At 32.2% G+C, this 27,247-nt stretch overlaps 1 protein-coding gene across 1 annotated transcript; it reads left to right on the forward strand.

The window, feature by feature from the left end:
- The first annotated feature begins 9,223 nt into the window (after positions 1 to 9,223).
- LOC107961997 (5'-adenylylsulfate reductase 3, chloroplastic) lies at positions 9,224 to 11,428 on the forward strand. Its single transcript, XM_016898201.2, has 5 exons — positions 9,224 to 9,387; positions 9,495 to 9,638; positions 9,725 to 9,851; positions 10,079 to 10,892; positions 10,987 to 11,428. Exons 1-5 carry the CDS (start codon positions 9,300 to 9,302, stop codon positions 11,215 to 11,217), a joined length of 1,404 nt encoding a protein of 467 aa, XP_016753690.1. The 5' UTR covers positions 9,224 to 9,299; the 3' UTR covers positions 11,218 to 11,428.
- Positions 11,429 to 27,247: the final 15,819 nt, after the last annotated feature.

Here is a 27,247-nt window from a genome sequence, read left to right on the forward strand (position 1 = left end):
GATTTGGTCGGAAAGGTAAATTGACCCCACGTTTTATTGGGCCGTATGAAATAGTGGAAAGAATTGGACCAGTTGCATATCGATTGGCTTTACCTTCTGAATTACAAAGGATTCATGATGTTTTTCATGTTTTGATGCTACGAAAATATAGATCAGATCCTTCTCATATAATTTCTACAGAAGATATTGAAGTTCAACCTGATCTATCATATGAAGAAGAGCCGGTTCAAATTTTAGCACGGGAAGTGAAAGAATTAATAAATAAAAAGGTTCCTTTAGTGAAAGTCCTATGGAGAAATCATAATGTTGAAGAAGCGACTTGGGAACCAGAGGAAACTATGAGAGTACAATATCCTCATCTCTTTTCAGGTAAATTTCGAGGACGAAATTTATTAAGGGGGGAGAAATGTAATGACCCAAAATTCACGGGCACCGGAAAAGTGAGTTATAGGGCCTCCGTCTTAGTGAAATAAGTTCGAAAATAATTATTAAAAATATTTATAAGCCTAGTGGTGTGTCTAATTAGGATTTAATTAGGTGAATTTAGCTTAATTTAGAGTAAGTAATAAAAAGGATTAAATTGAATAAGGGATAAAAGTTTAATTATAAAGCAATAGAAAATAAAAAGGATTAAAATGATAACTAAGCCATTGACTACAAATGAGGCAGCATATTGGTGAAATAAAATCAAAGATTTTTTTAGGTTTTATATATTATAATGATTATTATTATGGTTTTATATTAAATTATTATGATTATTTAATTGATAATATATTATAAATTAATTAAATAAAAGACAATTGTATGGTAATAAAATATACATGTGTAAGAATTGGATTGGTACATTTGTAATTTAAATATTTAATTACTTAAAATTTAAGTATAAATATATTTTATAATTATTAATTGTATTAATTAAATCATGAGATTTTTATTTGATAAGCAAATTAGATAATGACATTTGTAATAATATAAATATGTACACTTGTTATATAATTATTAATTTACTTAATATTAAAGTAAAAGATATTTTAATATATGATATTAATAGTATATTATGTTAATAAAATAATAAAGCATAAAAGAATTAAAGAAACAAAACAAAAGAAACAGAAACGAAGCAGAGAACAAAATGAAAACAGGGGAAGAAAAAGGGAAAGAAAATAAAAAGGGAAATTGGGATTTTAAAGCTTCAAGTTTAATTGGTAAGCTTAATTAAGTCATTTTCTCTTAATTTTGATATTTTAGAAGCCTTAAAACAAGTTTTGATGAAATTAAGTTGATAATTCAAGAGTTTATATGTTTCTAGGTAGGGTTTATGTTGGGAAAAAAATTATGGAATTAGGGATTTAATTGAATGAATTCTAAGTTAGAATTGATTAAGGGATTAAATTGTAAACTAGGCTATAAGTTTTATGTTGTAGGGACTAAATTGAAGAAATTTCGAAATTAGGGAAATATGCTGGAAATTTTACAGTTAAATATAAGTTTAGACAAAATTTGAATAGAAAAAGAGAGTGAATTGGATTAAGAAAGTAATTAAGTTTAGTTAGGATTAAATTGGGAATAAGGTAGGAATTGTTTAGAAATTTAATTATTTATTATAATTAATGCTGTAAATAATAATGTAAATTACTATTATTTTCGTAGCCAACAAAGAACCCGAATCATCAGCATCGAAAGGAAAGGAGAAAGTCATCGAGGACTAAAACGGGAGAATTACGGTGTGTATTACTATAATTCGAATTTTAATTATTATTGATTGCTGAATTTTTAATTGTTATGTATGGTAAGTAAGACTTGAGGTAAGTATGTGAAATTGATATGAATATTGAGTGAAAATGAAAGTGATGCAAATTGAATCAAATTGAATTGAATAAGTGAATTATGGAATATGAGATTATTTGAAAAGTGTATTGATTGAAAAATGAATGGTGATTTGAATTGTGAATTGAAAGTCATATAGAATTGAGAAAGTGAATTGAATACCCTATTAACTAATCGGGCTGAGTCGGATATAGTTGGCATGCCATAGGATTGGAAGTGTTCAGGGATACTTCGACCTCGAGTCGATGAGACACTGGGTGTCACTATATTTCTTCGGATAGATTCGATGAGGTACTGGGTACCAACTTTACTTCGGCTAGGCCGATGAGACACTGGGTGTCAACTATTGCTTCGAACTATCCGATGAGGCACTGAGTGCCATTTGGTGTGTTTGGTTGGATCCGTGTATCCGCCAAAGTCCGAGTTATGTTAATAGGGTGAAAAAATATTTGAAATATGAATTTGAGGTATTAAAATGAGAAAAAGAAATTGAATTATGAATTGGAATTGTGATAGAAATAGAAAAGTATGAACTAAATGTTCATAAGTGATTTAAATTCAAGTTTGTGAAAAGTATATTGATTTATGAATAATTAAATTGAATTGTTATTATGAAATGATGAAAGAAAATAATAATAATAATAATAAAGTATAAATTAGTATATAAGAAATTAATTGTTATGTATTTAATATTTATGTTTTATATTGTTGATATAATTTGAATTATGGTAATACAACTGAGTATATCTATACTCAGCGTACGATTGTTTCCGTGCGCAGGTTAGTAGAAGCCAAGTGTCCCGGCTTAGCATCCATAACAATCCCGACTCCAACACAAATTTGGTGATGTATATTTCTCTTTTGAGTAAAGGTGGCATGTACATAGGTGTTGTTTAGTCACTTGAATATGTTTATTACTTTGGGTAGTGAAGAATGAATTATAAGATTTAGATGGTTAAATGAAATGGTAAGGAAAGTATATGATATTTTGATACATGAACATTAAGTTGTTAAATGAATGAATTTTTTAATCAATTTTGAATGATGCTATGATAGTTATTAAGTTAAAATTATGTTAATGATATAAATATTAGTTATATGAATGTGAAACATTGGTGTTGGTTATTTTGGTTTGAATTTGCAAGGGTTTTAGGTAAAAATAAGCAGAAATACTACCGAAATTTTTACAAAAATAAATAAATAAATAAATACGAAAAATTTTCCTGAATACTCGAACAAGTCCCGTTCTACTTTTAATACGTGTTTTGAGCTTCGAGAGTCCAATATAGGGACTTAATTATTACATTATACTATGAAAGTTATAATTATTCGTAAGTTGTCTGATATGTCCGGTAATGCCTCATAACCTCGTTTCGGTGATGGTTTGGGGTTAGGGGGTGTTAGAATCTCCATCTCAAGAATCTTCTTTGTTGCTCCCAAATTTTTCATCTCAAATTTTTTACTAAGTTGGGCTCTAACTTTTCTTATCTCTCCTTCATTTTTGGCTGCTGTCAATATGTCATCAACATGTAGGAATAGGTACATAAAAGAACCATAATTATTTTTCTTAAAATAAACACAACTGTCAAAGTTGCTTCTTTTGAAATCATGAGTAGTCATAAAAGAATCAAACCTTTTGTACCATTACCTTGGTGACTGTTTCAAGTTATAAAGAGACTTTTTCAACAAGCAAATATAGTCCTCCTTTTTTGAGATTATAAAACTCTCTGGTTGTTGCATGTAAACATCTTCCTCAAGTTCTCCATGTAAGAACTTTATTTTTACATCTAACTGCTCAAACTCCAAATCATATATGGTCATAATACCAAGTAAGGCTTGATCGAACTATGCTTCACAACTAGAGAAAACACATCTATGAAGTCTACACTTGGAATTTGACTGTAACCTTTTGCAACCAGCCTTACTTTATATATGGAATTTTCAATTCCTAGGGCCCCTTTTTTCTTCTTAAGCACCCATTTACAACAAATAGTCTTTTTACCTTTAGGAAGCTTCACTAGATCCCATGTTCTATTCTTATGAAGTGATTCCATATTTTTCTTGTATGGAAAACATCCATTTTCCTAAATCTTTACAGCTAACTACCTCAGAATAAGTAGTTGACTCTTGATTTGCATCTATATCTTTAACCACGTTTAAAACATAAGCAACTAGATCAGCCTCGACGTACCTTTTTGGAGGTTTAATTTCTCTTTTAGGTTTGTTCTTAGCAATAGAATATTGTGGTGAAGAAGCAACTCTATTCTAAGTTTCTATACTAACATGAGAAGTAAACTTCATTGTAAATTCTAGATTAACCTGTAGCTCTACCTGCTTCATATGTGTGCTTGAACTTTGCTGGTTTTTATTGGAAGGGTTTTTAAGAGATAAGTTAGGTAGCACAACAGTTTCATAAAAAAATAACATCTCTGCTAATCACAAATTTTCTATTTTCAGGACACCATAACTTATATCCTTTAACACCAGCCTTATAATTAAGAAAAACACATTTAATGGATCTAAGTTCCAATTTCCCATTATCAACATGAGCATACGTAAGACAACCAAAAAAATTCAAATTAAAATAATCAACAGGATTACTAGACCATACCTTTTATGGAGTCTTTTTCTCAATGGCAATGGATAAAGATCGATTAATCAAAAAAATGCAATAGAGGTTGCTTCAGCCCAAAACGACTTCGGTAAAAAATCATTTGACAACATACATCAAACTTTTTCTATGATTGTTCTATTCATCTATTTTACAATGTCGTTTTACTGTGGAGTATGACAAACTGTTAAGTATCTCACGATTCGTTTTGATTTGCACAATTCATTAAACTTATCACAACAGAATTCCAAGTCATTATCTATGTGGATGTGTTTTATCTGTTTTCTTGTCTGCTTCTTGATCATAGTTTTCCAAGCTTTAAACGTGAAAAATACATCACTTTTCTGCTTCAAAAAGAATACCCAAACCTTTCTGGAAAAATCATCAATGATCGTCAGCATATAATTAGAGCCACCCCTCGAAGGTACTTTAAATGGTCCCCAAAGATCTGAATGTATATAATCCAGCGTTCCCTTCGTGTTATGGATTCCTCTAATGAATCAAACTTTCTTTTACTTCCAAAAAAATAGTGCTAACAGAACTTCAATTTGCTAATGTCTTGTCCATCAAAAAGTCCTATTTTGCTAAATTCTGTCATGTCATTCTCACTCATATGCCCTAGACGTATATGCCAAGGTCTTGTAACATTATCATTTGGCAAGGAAGAGGAAGTGATGACTGCATCACCAGTAACAGTTGAACCTTGCAAAACATATAAATTGGCAGTTTTTCTTTGCCTTTTCATTACAGTGAGGGAACCTTCGCTAATCTTCAGAACCCCACTTTCAGCTATGTACTTGTACCCCTTTGAATCAAGAGTACTTAACAAAATCAAATTTCTCTTCAATTCTGGTACATGTCGTATGTCACTAAATGTTCTGACGACCCTATCGAACATCTTAATTTTATCGTGCCAATACCTGCAATTTTACAAGAAGCATTATTTTCTATCAAAACAACACATTCATACACTATTTCATAAGTTGTAAACCAATCCCGATTGTGACTCATATGGAAGGTGCAACTAGAATCAATGATCCACTCCTCACTCACTTTAGGGTTGTTGGCAGAAGTAAATAAGAGTTCACCATCACTGTAGTCTTCTACAACATCAGTTTTACCGGATTGTTCTGGTTGTTTCCCCTTTTGATTCGTCTCCTCCCTTTTGATCTTATTCTGCAACTTATAACATTCAGATTTAATGTGCCTTTCTTCTTATAGAAGTCACAAGTTTTACCTCTGTTTGAATATCTCAATCTACCCTTAGATTTACCGCGAGGATTTCGTTCTTGTGTCCTCCTACGATTATCATCAGTATTTCATTTTTGTCTCCCACGAACAATGAGACCCTCTCCCTGAGTGTTGGATTCAGACACAAAATGTTTTATCTTGTCATATAATGTTAAGGAAGCATAGACTTCATCAACTGTGAGAGATTTACGGCTATACAAAATCATATCTCTAAATGTTGAATAAGATGGGGGCAACGAACAAAGTAAAATTAACCCTAAATCTTTTTTATCATACTGGACCTCCATGGCCTCTAGGTTTGAAAGAATTTCTTTAAACACAGTTAAGTGTTTGTACACAAATGCACATTCCTTCAAACAATGAGCATAAAGGTGTTGCTTCATATGCAACTTGATAATTAGGGTTTTCGACATGCATAGCTGCTGCAGTTTTGCCCATAATGCAGCGATGATCTTCTCCTTCATCACGTCCTATAGAATTTCATTCGATAAATACAGATGTAATTGCGTTAAAAACTTTTGATCTTTACGTTTCTTCTTTTCCTCCTTCAATGTTGAAGGCATCTTATCTAACCTTAGCAAGGTATCCTCCAAATCCACCTGTGCAAGAACTACTTGCATCTTTATCTGTCATACTGAGAATCTGGTGTTGCGATCCAATAGCGGAATATCATACTTCATTGTCGCCATTACTATGATTGAAAACAAGCAACCTAAAAAGTTCCGATACTAATTTGTTAAAAATTGAACGTTGATAATGGCAATGTATAAAGATCACAAAGAAAAAAAAATAAAACACATAGATTTTACGTGAAAACCCTTTCGGGAAAAAACCATGGGCAGAGGAGAATAAAATTCACTAATGTCAAATTCGAATGATACAAGATGAGTTTCGACTACATCTATTTATAGGTTGAAAGAACCTAATTCTAATCAATGTCAAATATGTCGTGCTAATAAATGTTAAATATATTATACTAATAAATACTAAATCTTCTAGAAAGAAAATATATTTTGTTTAACTTGATTTGCAAGCAATCTCTTAGAATTTAAGTCATACAACTCTAACAATATTCGGGTCACACAACTCTAACATATCTGTTTTTAAATAGAGGGAGCAAAATGCAATTTAAGCCCCTATTAGACTTTAGAATAAATGATTTTTCATTCCATTTCAAAACAATACTGAATAATAAATTGCGAGAGTTAGGTGAGATGATAAGGATCTTTCCTACCTTAACTAGTGTCGAGGGTTTGATCCTCGCCCTGAGTATATAGCAGCTTTAAAACTCATGGTCAGCATCTACCCCTTAATGAACCGACTTAGATTTTCTCTCAAACAAAATGATAATCGATTTCTCTGTATTTTGTGCGTTCATGAAAAATAGGATGGGTAGTAATGTGAATGGTAGCATGGTTAGCACAATAAAGAGCAACATGAGGAACCGGAACCGAAAATCAGATAAAAGAGCAGCTAACCAAGTAAGTTCGCGAGTAGCTAAACCATGGCTCGATATTAAGCTTCAGCAAAGGACCTGCTAATAGTTGGATATCCAGGAGATTAAGGAATGACCAAATAAATACAAAAACCAGTAATGTTTGATTATTAATTATTAATAGTTGGTTGTTTCAGTAGAGGACCTGCTAATATATGTTTTTGCTTTAATTATCAATTAAAATTTTAAAATTTTATTTTTTTCTAATATTTGATTAATTAAGAAAAGGTTTTAATAAAAATAAGCTATCGAAAAAAAATTAAATATTTTTACAGCACTTAAAAATATATTAGCTATGATACTAAAATTATAATAAATATTTATTATTTTCAATGAATTATTGTTATTTTATATAATAACATGATAAATAAAATCTTATTATATTACCTTGAATGTACTTCGAAATAAAATTCTATAAACATATATGTATGATAGATTATTTAATTATATATGGAAAAATTATTTGTTTCTATTAAATGGACCACCAAACAACCATATAGTATTTTAACGTAATTGAAATTTCAATATTTATTTATTTATTGATACTAATTTGACCATATATGAACTTTTCACGGGTTACTTTCAAAGTCTCTTATTTTAAATAAAAGAGGTATAATAATAAATTGAGTCCCTAATATTTATTATTTTTGTTATTTTAACTCTATTTTTTATCATTTTGATCCTAACTTTAAAAAATAATCAAATTACTTTTTTTTTATGAAAAAGTTAACTAAACTGATAAAATTTTAATGAAATCAGCATAATAATTTGAGTAACAATCTATATGTATTTCATAAAAGCTCAAAAGAATACGTAAAAATATTTAAAAAATTCATACAAATTTATGCATATTAGCAATGAAGTAATTGTGAACTGTCACCGGTCAGTCATATTAATTCTATTAAAATTCTAACAATTTAGTCAACTTTCAATTAGAAAACAATTTGAGTACTTTTTCAAGGTTTAGGACTAAAATAATCCAGAAAATGAATCAAGGTCAAAGTGACAAAAGAGATCAAATATTAGGGACTAAATTTATAATAACACCATTAAAAAACAACTTTAATTATGTACTATCACTTAAATTGAACAATTTATTTATAGAAAACGAAAAAGGTTATTATTGACTGGGGGAAAAAACAAAACAGGACCATTTGTTTATAGGGTTGGACCACCTTGATAAGAGGTCAGCAAATTTTGCATAATTTAAACCACTTCTTAATCTCTCAAAATAATAATTATTTTTATGTAAGCTAAAAAATTATTTAAAGAAGGTTAAATGCTATAGAGGGTCCCTGTACAATGTATTTTTTATGGATTTAGTCCCTCTACTATAAGTTAACCATTTATAGTCCTTTTACTTTTATAAATGTGCATTTTTATCCTAATTTTAACTTTAGTTTCTATTAATCCCTTCAAATAATTTAACATTACTTATTTTTATTAGACATATAATGACATTTTTGTACTGTTTGACAAATCGTTGAAAAAAAATAGAACAAAAGAAGTCAACAAACTCTGTGGTGTAATGGCAAGGGAATTTTGTTAAAATGAAGTTTTGGGTTAAATCCCTAAACACCCCTCCCCTTTCCCCTTACAAAAGAAAAAGAAAAAGAAAAATGTAGAAAAATATATAATATTTGTCCAATGGTATAAAAATGCTAATCTAAATAATGTTTCAAAAAATAATAAAAAATTGATCCCAACTCCCAACACTGAAAATACACATTTCTAAAGTAGTGGAACTGAAAATATCAAATCATGATAGAAGGACTAAATATGCCAAAAAGGCATAATATAGGACCTCTATAAATTAGACCCTAAAGAAGGACCAGAAAAAAGAATAAATAAAAATTAAAGGAAGGGAAAAATCTAAGAAAGTTGGAAGTTCTCTATTGCGTGATGATGGAAGCAATGAGGGATACATTAACCTCCATCCAATCAAAATCACCCACGTAAGCCAACGAAGGATATCCGAAATTACGTCCAGGTTCAATGAACCGGTTTATCAAGCTATTATTTAAGCCTTTCGCTAAACACATCAAAAACAAAGACGGATTCTTTATTTTTTGGGAAAACAAAGATTACCTTTTTTTTTTTTTTGGGGGTTTGAGAATGGCGTTTGCTGTTACTTCATCGTCTTCTTCAACTGCGATTTCTGGTTCTAGCTTTCCTCGTTCAAGTGCCTCCCCTGATCCCAAAGGTACTTGTATTTTCCGTTATTTTTCTTTTTCTTTTTCCTTTGAAAATTTCGTCTTTTTTGGGTTAATTAAGTTTATTGATTTCTTTTTTTAAATTTGGTGTATGCAGTTCCACAAATTGGTTCAGTCCGGTTTGCAGATCGTCATGCAACGGTGAATCTGTCTCGAAGACGTTGCGCAGTGAAGCCCGTAAATGCGGAGCCAAAGCGTAATGATTCCATCGTTCCTTTAGCAGCAACCATCGCTGCTCCAGGTAAATCTTCAAAAAAGAACTTATCTTTTAAATTTGATGGTTTAAAAAGGGTTTAATGGGGCTTAATTATTTGGTTGATTCAACAGAAATATCGGAAAAAATAGAGGCGGAGGATTTCGAGCAATTGGCTAAAGAACTTGACAACGCTTCTTCACTTGAAATTATGGATAAGGCTTTAGAGAAATTTGGAAACGACATTGCCATCGCTTTCAGGTAACCCTTAGCTCAAAAATTGCTTAGCGTTTAGTACTATTTGTAATAGAAGTTAATAATTTGAAAGCCAAAGCATCTCATGGAATATTCTCCTTGTCTGCAAGATCTAAAATGGTGAATGTGTTAGTTCAACTGTTAGTTTAAAAATTACTAGATCATTTCTTTTAATGGCAAATTTGAGTGTTAATTGAAAATGGGAATTTTTGTTATGTTTTGAATTTGTGCAGTGGAGCGGAGGATGTTGCTTTGATTGAGTATGCGAAATTGACTGGTAGACCATTTAGAGTGTTCAGCCTTGATACTGGAAGACTGAATCCAGAAACGTATCGATTCTTTAATGAGGTTGAGAAACATTATGGAATCCGTATGGAATACATGTTTCCAGATGCTGTTGAAGTTCAGGCATTAGTGAGGAGCAAAGGGTTATTTTCATTTTACGAGGATGGGCACCAAGAGTGTTGCCGGGTTAGGAAAGTGAGGCCATTGAGGAGAGCACTCAAAGGGTTACATGCTTGGATTACCGGTCAGAGGAAAGATCAATCTCCAGGGACTAGATCGGAGGTTCCTGTTGTTCAAGTGGATCCTGTTTTTGAAGGATTGGATGGTGGGATTGGTAGCTTAGTGAAGTGGAACCCAGTCGCCAATGTTGATGGTAAAGACATGTGGAATTTTCTTCGGGCGATGAATGTGCCTGTCAATACTTTGCATTCCCAAGGATATGTGTCTATTGGCTGCGAGCCGTGCACTAGGCCAGTTCTACCGGGCCAACATGAGAGGGAAGGAAGGTGGTGGTGGGAGGATGCTAAGGCCAAGGAGTGTGGTTTACATAAAGGAAATTTGAAACAAGACAGTGCAGCCCAACTTAATGGCAACGGAAATGGGGCTTCCCATGCCAATGGTACTGCCACTCAAAGTGATATTTTCAATAGCCAGAGCTTGGTCACATTAAGCAGGACTGGAATTGAGAATTTGGCGAGATTGGAGAACCGGAAAGAGCCGTGGCTTGTTGTGCTCTATGCCCCATGGTGCCATTTTTGCCAGGTAAACCCTGTTTCAAACCATGCAGAATTTTAATTGAAAAAAATGTTGGTTGTTTGGCTTTAATCTGATGGACGACTGTATGAATTTTGAACAGGCAGTGGAAGAATCTTATGTTGAACTGGCGGAGAAGCTGGCAGGTTCCGGGGTGAAGGTAGCTAAATTCAGAGCTGATGGTGAACAAAAGGAGTATGCAAAAACAGAGTTGCAGTTGGGAAGCTTCCCAACTATACTTTTCTTCCCCAAACACTCGTCTAAGCCCATAAAGTATGCATCGGAGAAGAGAGATGTAGATTCATTGATGGCCTTTATTAATGCCCTCCGATGACGGGAATCAAAAAGTCATTTGTCTGAATTAGCTAATCATCAGTTGAGCGACGAAGAATGAAGCTGATAAAGCGTAGGACACTCTGCTCCAATGCCCTTGTTTTCGAGATTCAAGTGAGGGTATAAAACCCAGATTTTGCCATGCTTTGTTGTTTTTGTATATTCAGCACATACTTCCGTATTCTATCTGAGGTCTTTTTATTTAGAGGGTATATTTATATTGTTTTTGAAAGCATTAATCATCTAGAAGTAAATTGGACTGTTTTGGATTTTGTCTCAATGGGAGGGAACTTCTCTTCTCGTGACGAAAAAGCATAAATGTTTCACACTACTGCAGCGTTGATCTGTAAGTCCTGTGCATGGAGTGGGACTAGACCAGTTGCCTGTCAGGCGCCATCAACCCAGCCTGATCTGGGTTGGTATGGGATTAGAACTGGTTGGGCTTAATCCGAATTTAAATTAAATGATAAAATTATGTTTAATATATTAATATTTAAATAGTTAATTGCAACAAACTATAACCCACATTCTAAATTAGTTTTTAAATTTCAAAATATTTTAATTACGAGATTATATCCAAATTTTATGTAGCATAAATTAAAGAAAAATAAAGAAAAGTGAATATAAAAGATATATGTAGTAAACATTTTGGTTTTGACTTTTGAGATTTTCAAAATTGTTTTTATTAAGCTTTATTGTTGATTTTTCTTTTTCAATTTTATTTCGTTTTAGTTTTTACACTTAAAAGTTTTGCCCCAATATTTTTATAATTTTTTATTTTAAATTATAAGATTTAGTATATTTTTTAATAGTTCAATTGACAATTTTAATAACGAAGTAACTAATAGATATAATTTTAATAGTGTAGGGTGTACTTAAAACGTTTTGATTTTTGGGGTTTAGAATTAAAATTTTTGTTGGAATTGAGCTTTGGCTCGACTCGGCTTATGGACATATTTTAATAGATTGGGTTGGGAGTAGATAGATCTTTTTTACCTTAAACTGGTTCGGATTAATCTGATTTTTAATTTTTATTTAAATTAAGTTAAATTATAAAATATAAAAATATTAATATAAAAGAATATATTTAATATATTATTATTTAAATAGTAATATTAGTTTTTTTGGATGGATTGGGCTAAAGCTCGGCCTAGGTTTAGATTTCTTTTTAAAACTAAGCTTTGACTTGGTCCAATTCGATTTATGGACACATTTTAATGGGACAAGGCGATATTTTTACTTTTTTTTTTTAACTTTCTAGGTCTTGATTTTATTTAAAGTTGAGTAATTTTTATTTTTAAACTTTTATTGTATTAGAGGCCAAATTTTAGAATTTCAAGTTTTAAAATCTCTTTCATCTTTTAGGTAGTAGATTTTAGGATTGAATAAGTTTAGTTAAATTTCAAATCAAATTAGATTTTAATCTTAGAATTTTAAAATTTTTAAATAGAGTTAAGTTTAAATTCTTTTAGGACTTGCTTTAAGCTCATAGCTGATTTAGATTTAAACTTTGGAAATTTAGAGTCAAAATTTGAAAATTTTAAGTTAGAAACCCTAAATACCAAATCTTGTAGGACTATTGTTAAATAGGCATTATAAGGGTGCTCTAATCTTTTTTACACGTAATTTTATTCCCAAACCCAGATTTTGATAATGAGACCGAGTCTTAATTTAAAGATTTTTCTTAAATTGGTCTGAGGATTAGTCTTAAAATTTTAAGTGATACATGGCTAACTGGCGTAACTCAAATTGGTTAGGGCCGACTCTACTCTTTTACATTTTCATATCTAGCTTGCTAAGCTTTCATTGAGCATGTTATGATGCATGACACCATCAAATTGGTGATTTTATAGCAACAAAAAATTCTTGGCCTAGCTTCGAATTGGATGTCAAGTCGACATTCTTGCATGTATACTTGAAGGAAGAGGTATTTTTTAAATAATCCCCTAATTATATTAAGGATGGAAAAGAACCTAAAGTTTATACATTGAAGAAAGCTCCATATAAATTAAAGTAAGCTCTATGAGCTTGGTATGGTCATATTGAGCCTTTTTTTTTAAATGAAAGTGGAGTTTCGAAAGCGTCCATATGAGCACACACTTTTTTTTTTAAAACTAGAGATAATGGGAAAATGCTAATGGTGTGCTTATATATTGATGATCTTACTTTTACTAGGAATGATATAGCTATGTTTGATGGTTTCAAGACGTTTATGATGGATGAGTTTGAAACATCAGATCTTGGGAAGATGCACTATTTTCATAGTCTAAAAGTGATGCAATCTGATGATTGAATTTTTGTTTCCCAAAAGAAGCATGTGGGAGAAATTTTGGATAAATTCAAGATGAATAGTTACAAATCTATCAACACTCCAATTGAGTTTAGGTTAAAGCTAAATAAAGAAAGAAATTTGAAAAAGGTGGAAAGGACTTTTAATAGCAAATTGTAGGCAATTTGATGTATTTAATTGCTATAAGATCAGACATTATGTATTTTACGAGACTTATTAGCAATTATATGGCCCATTTGAAAGACACATGTTAGCTGTTAAGAGAAAACTTCATTACCTATAAGGAACCAAAGATTTTGGTATTTTCTATAAGAATGGTGAAATGTTAGATTTGATTGGCTTCCCTAATAGTGATAATGAAGGTGACAAGGATGATAGAAGGAGCAATTCAGGCTATGTTTTTATAGTTGGCATAATGACTATTTGTGGTCATCCAAGAAGCAACCCTTGTCACATTATCAAGCACAAAAGCTGAATTTGTTGTTGCTACTCTTTATTCTTTTCAAGCTATTTGGCTTAGAATAATCTTTGAAGAACTTTAATTCAAGCAAGAAGTGTTAGAAAAATCAGTTAAGAAAATGATTTTACAATTATAGCAGAAGTTTAACTTTTTTCAAAACTGAGTTGATTTGAGATATTTATATCAATAAACTCCAACTGAATAATACTAGTGTATTGTGCGAGACGGATTCAAGTCAATCGCTACTTTCAATCGAACGACCTTCTTCGCTATTCTTGTACCACGAATTGCGCCGAGTGTGGGCTTGAGCAACACAAGCCAAATGACAAAAATGAAATGAATTTATTACTTTCAGTAGGAAATTAATCTCTTTCTATAAAAACCAGTAAAAATCGTAATTGCCAGAAAATAGTTGTAAATAAATTACCACTATTTTTTGGCAGAATAATGATAACTCTAATAATTGTGAAGTATGTATTTTAGGTCAACTAGTCTCATCTATTTATAAGGAGAGATACAAGAATACTAGTTGAACAAGACATTGATAAATAATATTTATTTAATAGAAAACATACTCCTACTCTGTGGGAAGCACAACCTAGTAAATATTACTAGGATTGTCGCCCTTCACTTTTGGTATGAGGAGAATTGGGCCTCTCATGTATTGGATCCAGTTAATGTACTTCCTGAACTTTTGACCCAACACTTTATAACTTAATTCAATCCAATATTTGTTTTCTATATTTCAAAATAAATATTATTTATTAAATTAATTAAATTAATTTCTCAATTAATAATTTTCTCAACCCAATTCTAATATCATTAAAGTTCTAACAATTTTACCATAAAAGAATATATTAGGAAATATATTTAATTCCTTATTCAACAGAATCATAATGAATAATTAATTTAATTTCATTTTCGAATTTCAATTATTTAATAAATTATGATTAAATAATAATTTGAAAAAACTTAAGTTAATTCTCAAGTCATTTTTTTACTTAATGAGAAAATACATTCATTTGTGAATACGATCCATTTCTCTTACTTCAAAATTTTCATTGATTTTTATCCATTTGGTTCTACATATAATTCATTTATGGTTTTAACGAACTAGTGGAGGGACCGATTGGACATATATAATTAAGTTCTAACTTTTCACATATTAATTGTAAACTTATTTAATCATAAAGTTATTCCACTAAAATATCATCATAATTAAGGTCTCCCTAATTATATACCATTACGAAAGTCATTTAATAAGCGCTCGTCCAATGACCTTGTTATAGGTGTGTTACCCTTATAAAATATTCTTTATGTTTTTGGGATAAATTCGTTCTCCTAATATGATCCTATTTTATATCATGGTAACCATTACATCTTTCTTCATGAAAAGTCAATTACTATTAAATAGTAATCAAATAATTTATTATAAAAAAATGAGTCGTTGCTACGTTTACTTTTCATCTATCTTGTAATGTCGATGAAAGGATATCATTTACACTTTAGTTGGGCTATGAATTCCACTATTATGGAACGATGCTACATATTGTATAAGTCGTATACTCAATGCATTAGCTTTCGATTCCTTATCTATTTGAACTCAGGCTTTTATATACATTAAAGTATAGGAGTGACACATACATAATCTATTATCCACTCAATATTAAGGTATGACATTCTATGAACGTCACAAGAGAATAAATCCATAAACTGATTTAGGATCTATTCTACTTGGGTCTTGTCCAGGCACATCTGTGTCTCTATCTTCTAGGGATCATCTGCTCTAATGGACAAGATGAAAATTCTCCCTAATTAGACCTGATAGACGACATATTAGTCATTCGATTGGTTTGCTCATTTTTGACTAGACTAAGACATGTTTAGATTATCTACTAATACCAGTTGTCTTTTTATATTATGATCTGACCACATAATACAACTTAGTATTTGTAACAGCCCATTTTTTAATGGTATCAGAAATAGTGGTTTCAAGATTACAAATCTGACGAGTAAGTTCATATAACTAATATTTAAATTATGAGAGTTTATAATAATTTTTATATTAAATTTGATGAATTTTAATTATTGAATTAAAAGTTAGTATAAGTGGTTCGGCTCAAAAGTTGAGTGAGTTATGAAAATAAGGTATTGAGACCTCATTTCCGTTATTTAAGGCCATAAATATTTTTATCAAATATTTACAGAGTCGAAATATATGTGAATTGAAGTTTGGTCCGGTAATTCTGATGATTTATTGCTTAATTTCAGTAAAAAGACTAAATTGTAAAGGAGACAAAAGTGAATTGTTATAGATTCAATTACTATAAGGACCAAAATTGTAACACCCCGAACCCGAGACCGTCACCGGAGTCGAACACGAGGTGTTAACAGACTTAAAAAAAATTTCCCAGACACTGCCAATCTGTGTACTAGTCGCTTTAAAAATCATATCTTGAGTTCAGAAACTCGGAATCCAGTTCCGTAAATTTTCCCTGAAACTAGACTCATATGCCCATCTACATATTTTTTTCTAGAATTTTTGGTTGGGCCAATTAGTACAGTTTATTAGTCAAAGTCTCCCATGTTACAGGGATCAACTACACTGACCTTTGCGCATTACGACTTGGATATCTCCCTGTACAGGGCTTCAATACTGATGCCGTTTGTTTCTATAGAAACTAGACTCAGAGAGGAATCTATACATATATTTCTTGACTCCTAATTGTCTCTGGTTAATTTATAATGAATTTCCAAAGTCGAAACAGGGAATCTAGAAACCGTTCTGGCCCTGTCTTACGAGAACCTGAATATCTCTTAACATACTGTCCGTATGATTGTTTCGTTACTTCCCTATGAAAATAGATTCATCAAGGTTCGTTTACATAATTTATTCACTATTTAACTCCATTCCTACTATTTTTAGTGATTTTCCAAATCTACATCACTGCTGCTATCAGCATCTGCCTTTAAGGTAGACTTTACCTATTTCATAGTTTCCATTATTCAACTAGCTCTTTTTGCATAAATAGCACAATTTATGATAGTGATTAACCATTCCCATGGCCAATCCTTGTCAAGCATATCCACACCTCTCAATAACCATATCCATACCAAATGATTATAACATTATACTCAAACATATATAAGCCATTTTCGCATGGCTATCCAAAATTATACAAGTCCAAAGGGTCCATGACCCACAACAAACGGGTAGTCCTATACATGCCATTTCGAAGTTCAACCAAAATTGTACCAAAAAGGGGGGGGCTTTGATAGTGTGGGCGACTTCGACTTCAAAATCCCGAGTCCGATAGCTGGAAAACCAAAATCTATAAAACAGAGGATCAAAGAAACGGAGTAAGCAATTTATGCTTAGTAAGTTTTGAGCAAGGAATTCCAGCACAGCAAAAGTATAGCATTCATATAGCTAAACGGATAATTTCATATGCACAAATTTTCGATATCAAACTTGCTTCACATTACCAACCCTTATGTACATACACAAAAGATCAACTTAGCCAAAGGCCGGTAGCTCGTTTATCAACTGAGCGAATACTTATTTGTAAGGGCTCAACTAAATTCAAGCACATACGAAACATACCTCAATGTTGGGATGTTTCTAGAGTATTTACTGAAATTTTTACAGCAAGATCATTCATTCCCAAATCACGTACCTTCGGAATTTAACCGGATATAGCTACTCGTTCAAATGCCTTCGGGACATAGCCCGGTTATAGTAACTCGCACAATTGCCTTCGGGACTTAACCCGGATTTAGTAACTCGCACAAATGCCTTCGGGCTTAGCCCGGAATTAGTATCTCGCACAAATGCCTTCGGATCTTAGTCCGGATATGGTCACTTAGCACAAAGCCTTCGGGACTTAGCCCAGACATCATTCAAATAACCATGCACATTTAACAATAAATCATGGCACATTCGTATTTCGTTTTCGTTAGCAAAACTCGAACACAAGACACTTATCATTCTTGCAATTTCGGCTCAATAGCCACACACAAAGAGCATGATTTTGATTTGCATAAAACATGATCTAATCAAATCATAATTTAAGCTCTTTTACTCAAGAACTTACCTCGGGTGTTGTCGAACGATTCCGATAGCTATTCGACCACTTTTTCCTTCCCTTTATCGGATTTAGTTCCCCTTTGCTCTTGAGCTTAATTAAACAAATAAATTGATTTAATCATTTGAGCATCGAAAAGAGGAACACAAGGCCATAGCCCATATTTATACATTAGACATTTAAGTCACATATGTACGGAATCATGAATCAAACTCAACATTTTAGCTAATTTTTCCCCCTTGGCCGAATTTTCTAAGCCAAGACAAAAGCATCAATATGCTTGCCTCTAACCGAATACATGCAACACCAATCTCCTTCCTATGGCCGAATATGCATGTCTATGTTGGGGCCGATTTGAACACTTAATACATTATACAAGTATGGTCACTTGTATTGACTAAACACCCTTTTGTTTCAAGTTCAAAACTTGGCTAATACACACATATATACACTAGTAAAGCATCCTCTCCCTTTCCATCAATTTAACACATGCATTACTCATTAATATACAAAAATTATATTCGGCCTTAGCACACAACTTGCTAGCCGATTCTTCTCCATCTAGCAACCAATGCACATATGTGCTCACTCAAAAATGCTAAAAAGAAGATTCAAGAATCATCAATCCACCATCACATGCATCATTAACAAGCTTCATATTTAGCATGCAATGGCATTAACACAAAATCTACCTAGGCCGAATATCATCCCCATGACATAGCAAAGATTTGAACCATGGGATAATTAGAACTCAAGCTAGCAACTAAAAACATGCATGAATCTCATGGCACAACCTCAAACATACCTTGATCTAGATACAAGTATGGCCAAACCTCCTCCTAATCCTCTTCCAAACCAAACATGAAGCAAGAACTCCTTCCTCCTTCCTTAGAATTTTCGGCCAAATGAAGATGAAAAAGGATGAACAAAATTTTCTCTTTTCTTTTCTTTAACTCACGGCAATTGGGGGGGGGAAACAACCACACACTTTTTTTTTTGTTTTCATCATATTCCCTTTCATTATTTTATGCCCATGCTCCTTATTTTATTTTTTTCCACCCATGATGCACCAACACAACATGTCTATGACATGTCTTGCCCATCACACTTGGTCTACCATGCTTGTCATGGCCGGCCACTACTAATTAGGGGGGGAATTTGACATGCAAGTCCCCCCTTTTTATTTCATGCACTAATAGGTCCTTATGCTTCGACCTATCACATTTCAAAAATGTCGCACATAAGTCCTATTGACTAAATTCACATGCAATCGACTAAATCGAAGCTTGAAATTTTCACACATTCATAATTACATATTCTAGACAATAAATATCACATTCAAACATTTCGGTGACTCGGTTTAGCTGTCCCGAAACCACTTCCCGACTAGGGTCAATTTTGGGCTGTCACAAAAATGGTGATTAAACCATGGTAAAAAAATCCAAGCGGTGGTGGATGCCAATCATTCCTCTAACTTTTGGGTTATTATTTCATATAGTTTAAGATTAAATTGAAAAAAAAATTGTTTAATTGAAATTTAATATAATTGAAGGACCAATGGTGTAATTGGACCATCCTTAAATGGCCTAATGATAGGATTGATGTGGAATTATCTAGATTTTGATAAATTGCATTTAGCTTCTAATTACTTAATCATTAAAGAAAAATGGACTAAATCATAAAAACTGTAAAAGTCAATTGCTATTAGTTTAAAAGGTTTAATAAGGGGATTCTAAAGGGCAATTAGACCCTTGTGCTTGTAGTGGAGGTAATGGCTAAGAAAATATGAAATTTAAATGTTATAATGAAGGGTATATTAGTAAATTAACAAAAAAAATAAAAATTTATTATAAATTAAAAGGTAAAATAACTTGATCTTGTTCAATTTCTTTCTTTCAGAGACCGAAACCTTTAGAAAAACATAGAAGGAGCTTTGGTCAAGTTGAGTTCTTCATTTGGGTAAGTAAATTTTGCCCTTTTTTTTAATAATTTTTATGTTTTTGAGCTTGTATTAGCTTGATTTAGTTAATTCGGTAATTAATTTGTAAAACTGTTAAATGTTGTAGATTATGCCGTTGATGTGTTGTGTATATTCTTGAAGTTTTATGATGGGTTATTGAGTTCGATTGTTAAATAGGACTATTTTGTAAAGTAGTTTTTTTTAATTTTAATGTTAAAGGACTAAAATATTAAAGTGATAAAAATGTAAAGACTTGACGTGAAATAATTGAAATTATGGGCTGTAATGAGACACAATACCATTTGGCTAAATTTGTTTTTAATGAAAATTGGTTAAATTGTAAGTTTTGAGCTTAAGGACTAAATTGAATAAAAGTAAAATGTTGGGGGCAATTTTATAAAAATGTCTAAAAGGATTAAATTGCATAAAATAAGGTAATTTTTATGTGGAATTAGTGAATTGAATGAAATTATTATTTTATATCAAGAACGAATGGAAAATTGAGGAAGAGAAAATTACAGAATAGTCATTGTACTTTGTTGTTGTTGTAGTTTAGTCTGGTAAGTTTGTTTAGTTTAATTTTAGTACATTTATAAATGTATTATATAAACCTAATTGTATAATGTTAGGTTATATAGATGTGTGTAATTGAAAATGGAAATAAGGAATTGATATGACATCAATAACTGATTGAGATACTTTGAACCGTTACTGCAAATTAGTCCTGTAAGTTCGTAACTTAGTAATTCAATTAGTTATTGTTTCGATGAATTGTTATCTATTTGTGTATATATGTGAAACAAATTCGTAGCTTGAATGAAATGAATAAGACCATAGTTGAAAGACACTATGGCACCATATTGGAAACGAGTAAGACTATAGCTGTAAGGCGTTATGGCATCACGATTTTAATGAGTAAGACCATAGCTGTAGGGCGTTATAGCATCACGATTTTAACGAGTAAGACCATATCTGAAAGACATTATGGCATCACTATTTTAATGAGTAAGATCATAGCTGAAAGACGTTATGGAATCATGATTTTAACGAGTAAGACCATAGCTAAAAGACGTTATGGCATCACAATTTTAATGAGTAAGACCATAACTGAAAGATGTTATGGTATCATGATTCTAACGAGTAAGACCATAGCTGAAATACGCTATGGCATCACGATTCTAACGAGTAAGACCATAGCTGAAAGACACTATGGCATCATGAATTAGACGATAAGATCATGATTGAAAGACACTATGGCATCCTTCAACCATTTGCTATTCAGGTAATATGTTTTGGGTGAGGTATGTATCATAAGATTGAATGTGAGATGAATGTGTTGACTAGTATAATTTGTAATGAATATTTATGCCTTGGTGTGATTATATGCTATATATGTATATAAATATGCTAACTAATGATGTTTGTGATGTTTAAGGAATTAAATGGATATACGAGTATTTTTCGAGTAGTTAATGTTATTCTATTTGGTTCATCGGGCTATGTTTTATTGATCTCTGAAAATTTATTGAAAAGTGGAAACTGATTTGTATTATTGTACTGAGCATTTCTTACCTATTGTGAGTTGTGATTAGCAGAAATTATAATAATAACCTCGTTGACAATTTGGCAGAAATTATAATAATAACCTCGTTGACAAGAACTCTGTTCATTAATCTTGTATTTGAATTATTATTATGTTTGATTCGATAAGCTTTACGATTCAATCGACGAACTTACTAAGCTTTACGAAAGCATACTCGTGTTATTTGTCTTATTTGTTGTAGATACGTTTTGTGGATAGGGAGATTGGATCAACTCGAAGAATCACACTATCCGAGGATCATTTGGTAGCTTTTGAATACATCTTGGCTTATAAAGCATTTAATAGGAGATTTTGATTTGTAAGGGTTCGTAAGTACTTATTGGTGTTATTGTTAACGTGCATATAATTATGTGGTATAAGTAGTTAAGTGAGGTGCATACTTGATTTTATGGTATAACATTTTGAGATAGAAAATAAGTTATTTGAATGTGCTTGTAGCTTGTAAACTTAGTCAAGGAAATGAATTGTGAAAGTACTTGAAATGTGATGTCATGAATGGCACATTAGTTAGACATTAGGATGTTTGTTTTGACATGTTTTGGGTGTCATTGGAATACATTTTGAAGTCTTATAATATTGTGTTGAGAACTGGTTTAGGTATCTATGCAATTGAATGAAAAATAAACATGATTTAGGTAACTTTTGAACACATACGGCTTGGGACACGGGCTATCATAAGGTTGTGTGTCACACACGGGTAGCCCACACAAGTGTGTGCCCTGAACATGTTAGTTGCAGGTTTCACAAGGGCTAGCACACGGCCTACGACATAGTCGTGTGACCTAAGTCATTAAGTTACATGGGTGAGAACACGGGCGTGTATAGTAGCACACAGGCATATGGGCTAACCACATAGCCATGTGACCCTTGTAGTGAAAATTTTCAGTTTTTCCCTAAACGTTCTAAATTGTTCCAACATTAATCCCTAATTATTTCTAAACAAATTTTAAGGCTTTGTAGACTCGATTTAAGGCTCATAAATTTATGGATTACCGCGATATGATTTATTATGAAATTCTGTTAATTAATTTGGCAGCTTGATGCTATCTGTTATTGATTGTTTTGGATTGTATAGTAATACGTCGTAACCCTAATCCAGTGACAAGTATGGGTTATAGGTGTTATAGTATTAGTTAAACGTTAGATATTAATGTGCCAATATTTTCTTCCATTTAGCTTTGCATGCAAAAATCGTTGAGGAAAATATAGAAATAATATTAATGTAATCGATGGATATTTTATTAAACCAATTTGTTTGAAAAATAAAAGTGTACAAAGACGAATATACTACATTTAGGGCACTAGATCCAATAGTCTCCCACTTGCCTTAGTGAAGTAGAGGAGTCATATTTTGCATTCCCATGCCCTCTACATGTTTCTCAAAACTGCTAGCTACTAGAGTCTTGGTAAATAGGTTTGTAAGGTTGTCCTATGATGTGACTTTGACTACATCCACTATTATGTCTACTACTATCTCCCTTATTATGTGATACTTTCTCTCAATGTGTTTCATCCTCTTGTGGTTTTTAGTTTCCTTGGTGTTAGGTAGGTTGCACTGTTATCACAATACAGTATGGTAGTTTTTTTCATACCAGAAACAACTTTGAGATTCGTTCCAAAGCCATATTACTTTTTTTGTTGCTTCAGAAGTAGCCAATTATTCAACCTTCACAGTAGAGTCAACAATACAACACTACCTGACACTTCTCTATACCATGGACCTATTGCCTAGGACAAAAGACACGACCCCAGGTCAATTTCTATGAATCTTGACATGTTTGGAAGTTAGAATCGGTATAACCGATAGAAGTCAGATCTCCTCCGGAATACACAAACTTATAATCCTTCATTTTCTATAAATACTTGGTTATATGCTTGACTATTTGTCAGTGTCTTGGACATGTGCATTACATAGTATACATACTGTGACTCACCAACCCTATTACAAAGTAGATATCTGGACGTGTACATTACATAGTATACATACTTCCTATTGTTGAAGCATAAGGAACATTTCTCAAGTATTGTCTTTCTTTTGCTATCTTAAGAAGTCTTCCAAAGAAATATGAAAGCACGATAGAGAGGGTTGAGTTCGTTTTTTGAATTGACCATTGCATAATGTTCCAATATCTTGTCTATGCATGAAGCATGTGATAATGCTATCACTTTGTTCTTTTGATCCCTTAGGATTCAAATGCCTAGAACAAGTTAGCTTTCTCAAGTCCTTCATGCTAAATGTTAGGGTTAACAACAGTTTAACCCATGACAATGTCCCTATATCATTTCTAATGAGTAGAATGTCATCGACGCATAAAACGAGAAAGACTACCTTTTCATCCTTAGTACATTTATAAATACAAGATTTATAAATATTTTACTCAAATCCAAAAGTTTTTTATCGTTTGATTAGATATTTGACTTCATGAGTGGGATGCTTGCTTAAGTCTATATATAGATCTAAGCAATTTACAAACTTCATGTTTGTTTCCTTTAGCTATATATCTGATGGGTTGCATCATATAGATGCTCTTTTCAAGATAGTCATTTAAGAACGTTGTATTGACATCCATTTGCCAGATCTTGTAATAACAGTAATCGGAATGGATAACAATATACATATAAATTTGAGTATGGCAACTGATCGCCTCTCTTTGTTCTATTAAACAAAGAGAGAAATCAACACTCTTGAACTAAAATAAAATATTACGGCTTTAATGCAAGTGTGACAGGTCAGTTGTAATATTTTTAGTATTACAATGGAACACTAAAGTATTCCAAGGATCGAACCTAAGAGAATCGTGATGTAACACCCCTAACCCGTATCCATCGTCGGTGTAGGGTTACGATGTATTATTAATCAATTCACAACATATAGCATACACTTTTCAAACATAAAGCATTCATTCTCATAAATTATTCAACACAATCACATTGTCCCTTATAAGGGCCTATGATGCCTTAAACATGTTTTAGAAGTGATTCGGAACTAAACCGATAACATATGAAAATTTTGGAAACTTAGAAAAATTTCAACCATTCAGGGGTCACACGCCCGTGTGAATAGGCCATGTGCCTCACACGGCTCCAGACACGCCCGTGTCTCGGGCCGTGTGAAAACAGGGCATACATATTAACTTGGGTCACATGACCAACCACACGCCCGTATGTCTAGCCCGTGTGCGCTTCGAAGTGGCCATACACGCCTGTGTGCCACACCGTGCCAAAACTGTAGGGTATATTGACTTATGCAACACGGCCAAGTCATAAGCCTGTGTGCTAGGCCGTGTGCCAATTAGGGAGTATACTGACTTGTACCACACGGCCAGTCACACGCCTGTGTGTGAGACCGTATAGAGCATACTGACTTCATTTTAATTTCATCACCAGGGGACACACAGCTGTGTAATATGACCGTGTGTCACACACGGCTAAGACACACGTCTGTGTCTCTGCCCATGTGGACAAAAATAGGCCATTTGCAAGGCCAATTTGCCACCCTTATTCATGCTCACTTAAACAACCAAAATGGTACCATTTCATCATACAATTAGGCAGCCAAAATCATCAACCAAATGCACAATTCATGCCATTATAATTTCATCTAATACAAATCTCAATCACTACCATTTACTAAGCCAAAAACATGCCAAAACAATATCAATCTATATAGTTTATCATAATTAACACTCACATAACTTCCTTATAAACAACCACATAACATCTAAAATCATACCTCATCAAGGCATTTCTCAAGCATTTTATACTCCACAAATCAATTAATCATTTGAGCAACTATAAAACCATAACCACATTCATACCAAACATGCCAAAATAAACCATCACTCATGGCTATATATACAAACCAAAATATATACAATTTACAAGCCAAATCCCATGGCTATAATCACAACCAAAACACCACATCTAGCCTATACATGCCATATGTCAAATATGTATAATCCAAAAGTACCAACTTAGATGTTTGATAGTGTGATGATGTTCCCAACGACTCTCGGATCTGAGCTAGCCTTGATTCACTATAAAACATAGAAAAATAACACAAAGTAAGCTTAATAGCTTAGTAAGCTCGTATGATATAAACTTAACTAATCACAAATACAACATTCATCAATCTAAACATATTATCATGTACTTTATGATTACTAACAAATCTTTCCACTGCTTATTCATAAGCTTATATCCAAACTTTGTAACTTCTTCGATTTTAAGCTTATAATATACATGTACATACTTGTAACAATTCATAACAAGTTCAAACATACACGGAATCCCGTTGAACACATAATGTCTTGCACACTAAGTGCCATACTCAATATCTCGCACACTAAATGCCGTACATAGCCAAAGCTATCTCAAATCGCACACTAAGTGCCATATATAGCCGAAGTGTAACACCCTTTACCCGTATCCGAAGCCAAAATAGGGTTCAAGGCATTACTGGACTTATATTTTAATATTCACTCATATTCAAAAGATAAATCTTGCATACAATTTAAAATTTTCACACACTCATTCATACCATGAAGACATATTTCTCAAAAATAAGCTTATACCATGCCTGAATATACACAAACATTAACATCATTAACAAGCCATTCTCGCATGGCTACATATACAAATCAAATTGAACCACATTGAATTTAGCCTATACATGCCACATAACCAAAAACTTAAAGCTTTTAATTACCGAAGTGATAACTAGATAGTGTGATGTGGTCTCCAACGACTTCCAAACCGAGTAAGTCTCCGAAACTCTATGAACATAGGAAAAACACACAGAGTAAGCTTAGAAAGCTTAGTAAATCATAAGCAAATAAATCATTTCAATGATATTTACAAATCATTATCATTAAACCAAATTTAACAAACATCAATCACTTATACAATCTTGTACTCGTAAATTCATATAACCAAATAAGTAGCTTATCTTATATATATATATATCACGTTTTCACATTTGAAAGACAACCGTTAACTCAATCATATAAATCAAGTTTGCACATAATCATTACATGAATAACCAAAACATGTAATGGTTCACTAACCACTTCATATGCAACTTATCCATTTGGCTACATTTCAATTTCATATATATATAGAGCACATATTCACATTTCATTTTCTTATAAATCACATATTATCTTACACATATATATTACTTTCCATTTCCCAAAACCATGTTTCTCATTTCATAATTCCCATGCTCAAAACATAGGACCACAATTCGTATATCAAACATATATGTATCACACCATTTATTTATACATTCACATCATTTGATGTCATATATTTCACATATTATCACTTGAAACATAATCACCTTTCATTTCTGAATTTCATAATCGAAACACACGTACCTGAATTATATATCCATAGATCATAATCATATTCACTTTCATTACTCACTTTCATAAACATTGCAACATACCTGAATCGGATGCACATTTATATATTCATTTACTTCTCAGAATACCAGTTGAACCATTCGGAAACAAAGAGGATACTCAGATATCTCTGGAAGCTCGTACAATTAATTTAAGTCACATACTTTCATATAATCACAAACGTTGACCAAATCGGTCATGTTCTTATTCATAGATATAGTAATCATT

Source organism: Gossypium hirsutum, chromosome A06 (assembly GCF_007990345.1).
Source record: "Gossypium hirsutum isolate 1008001.06 chromosome A06, Gossypium_hirsutum_v2.1, whole genome shotgun sequence".
NCBI classification, from domain to species: domain Eukaryota; kingdom Viridiplantae; phylum Streptophyta; class Magnoliopsida; order Malvales; family Malvaceae; genus Gossypium; species Gossypium hirsutum.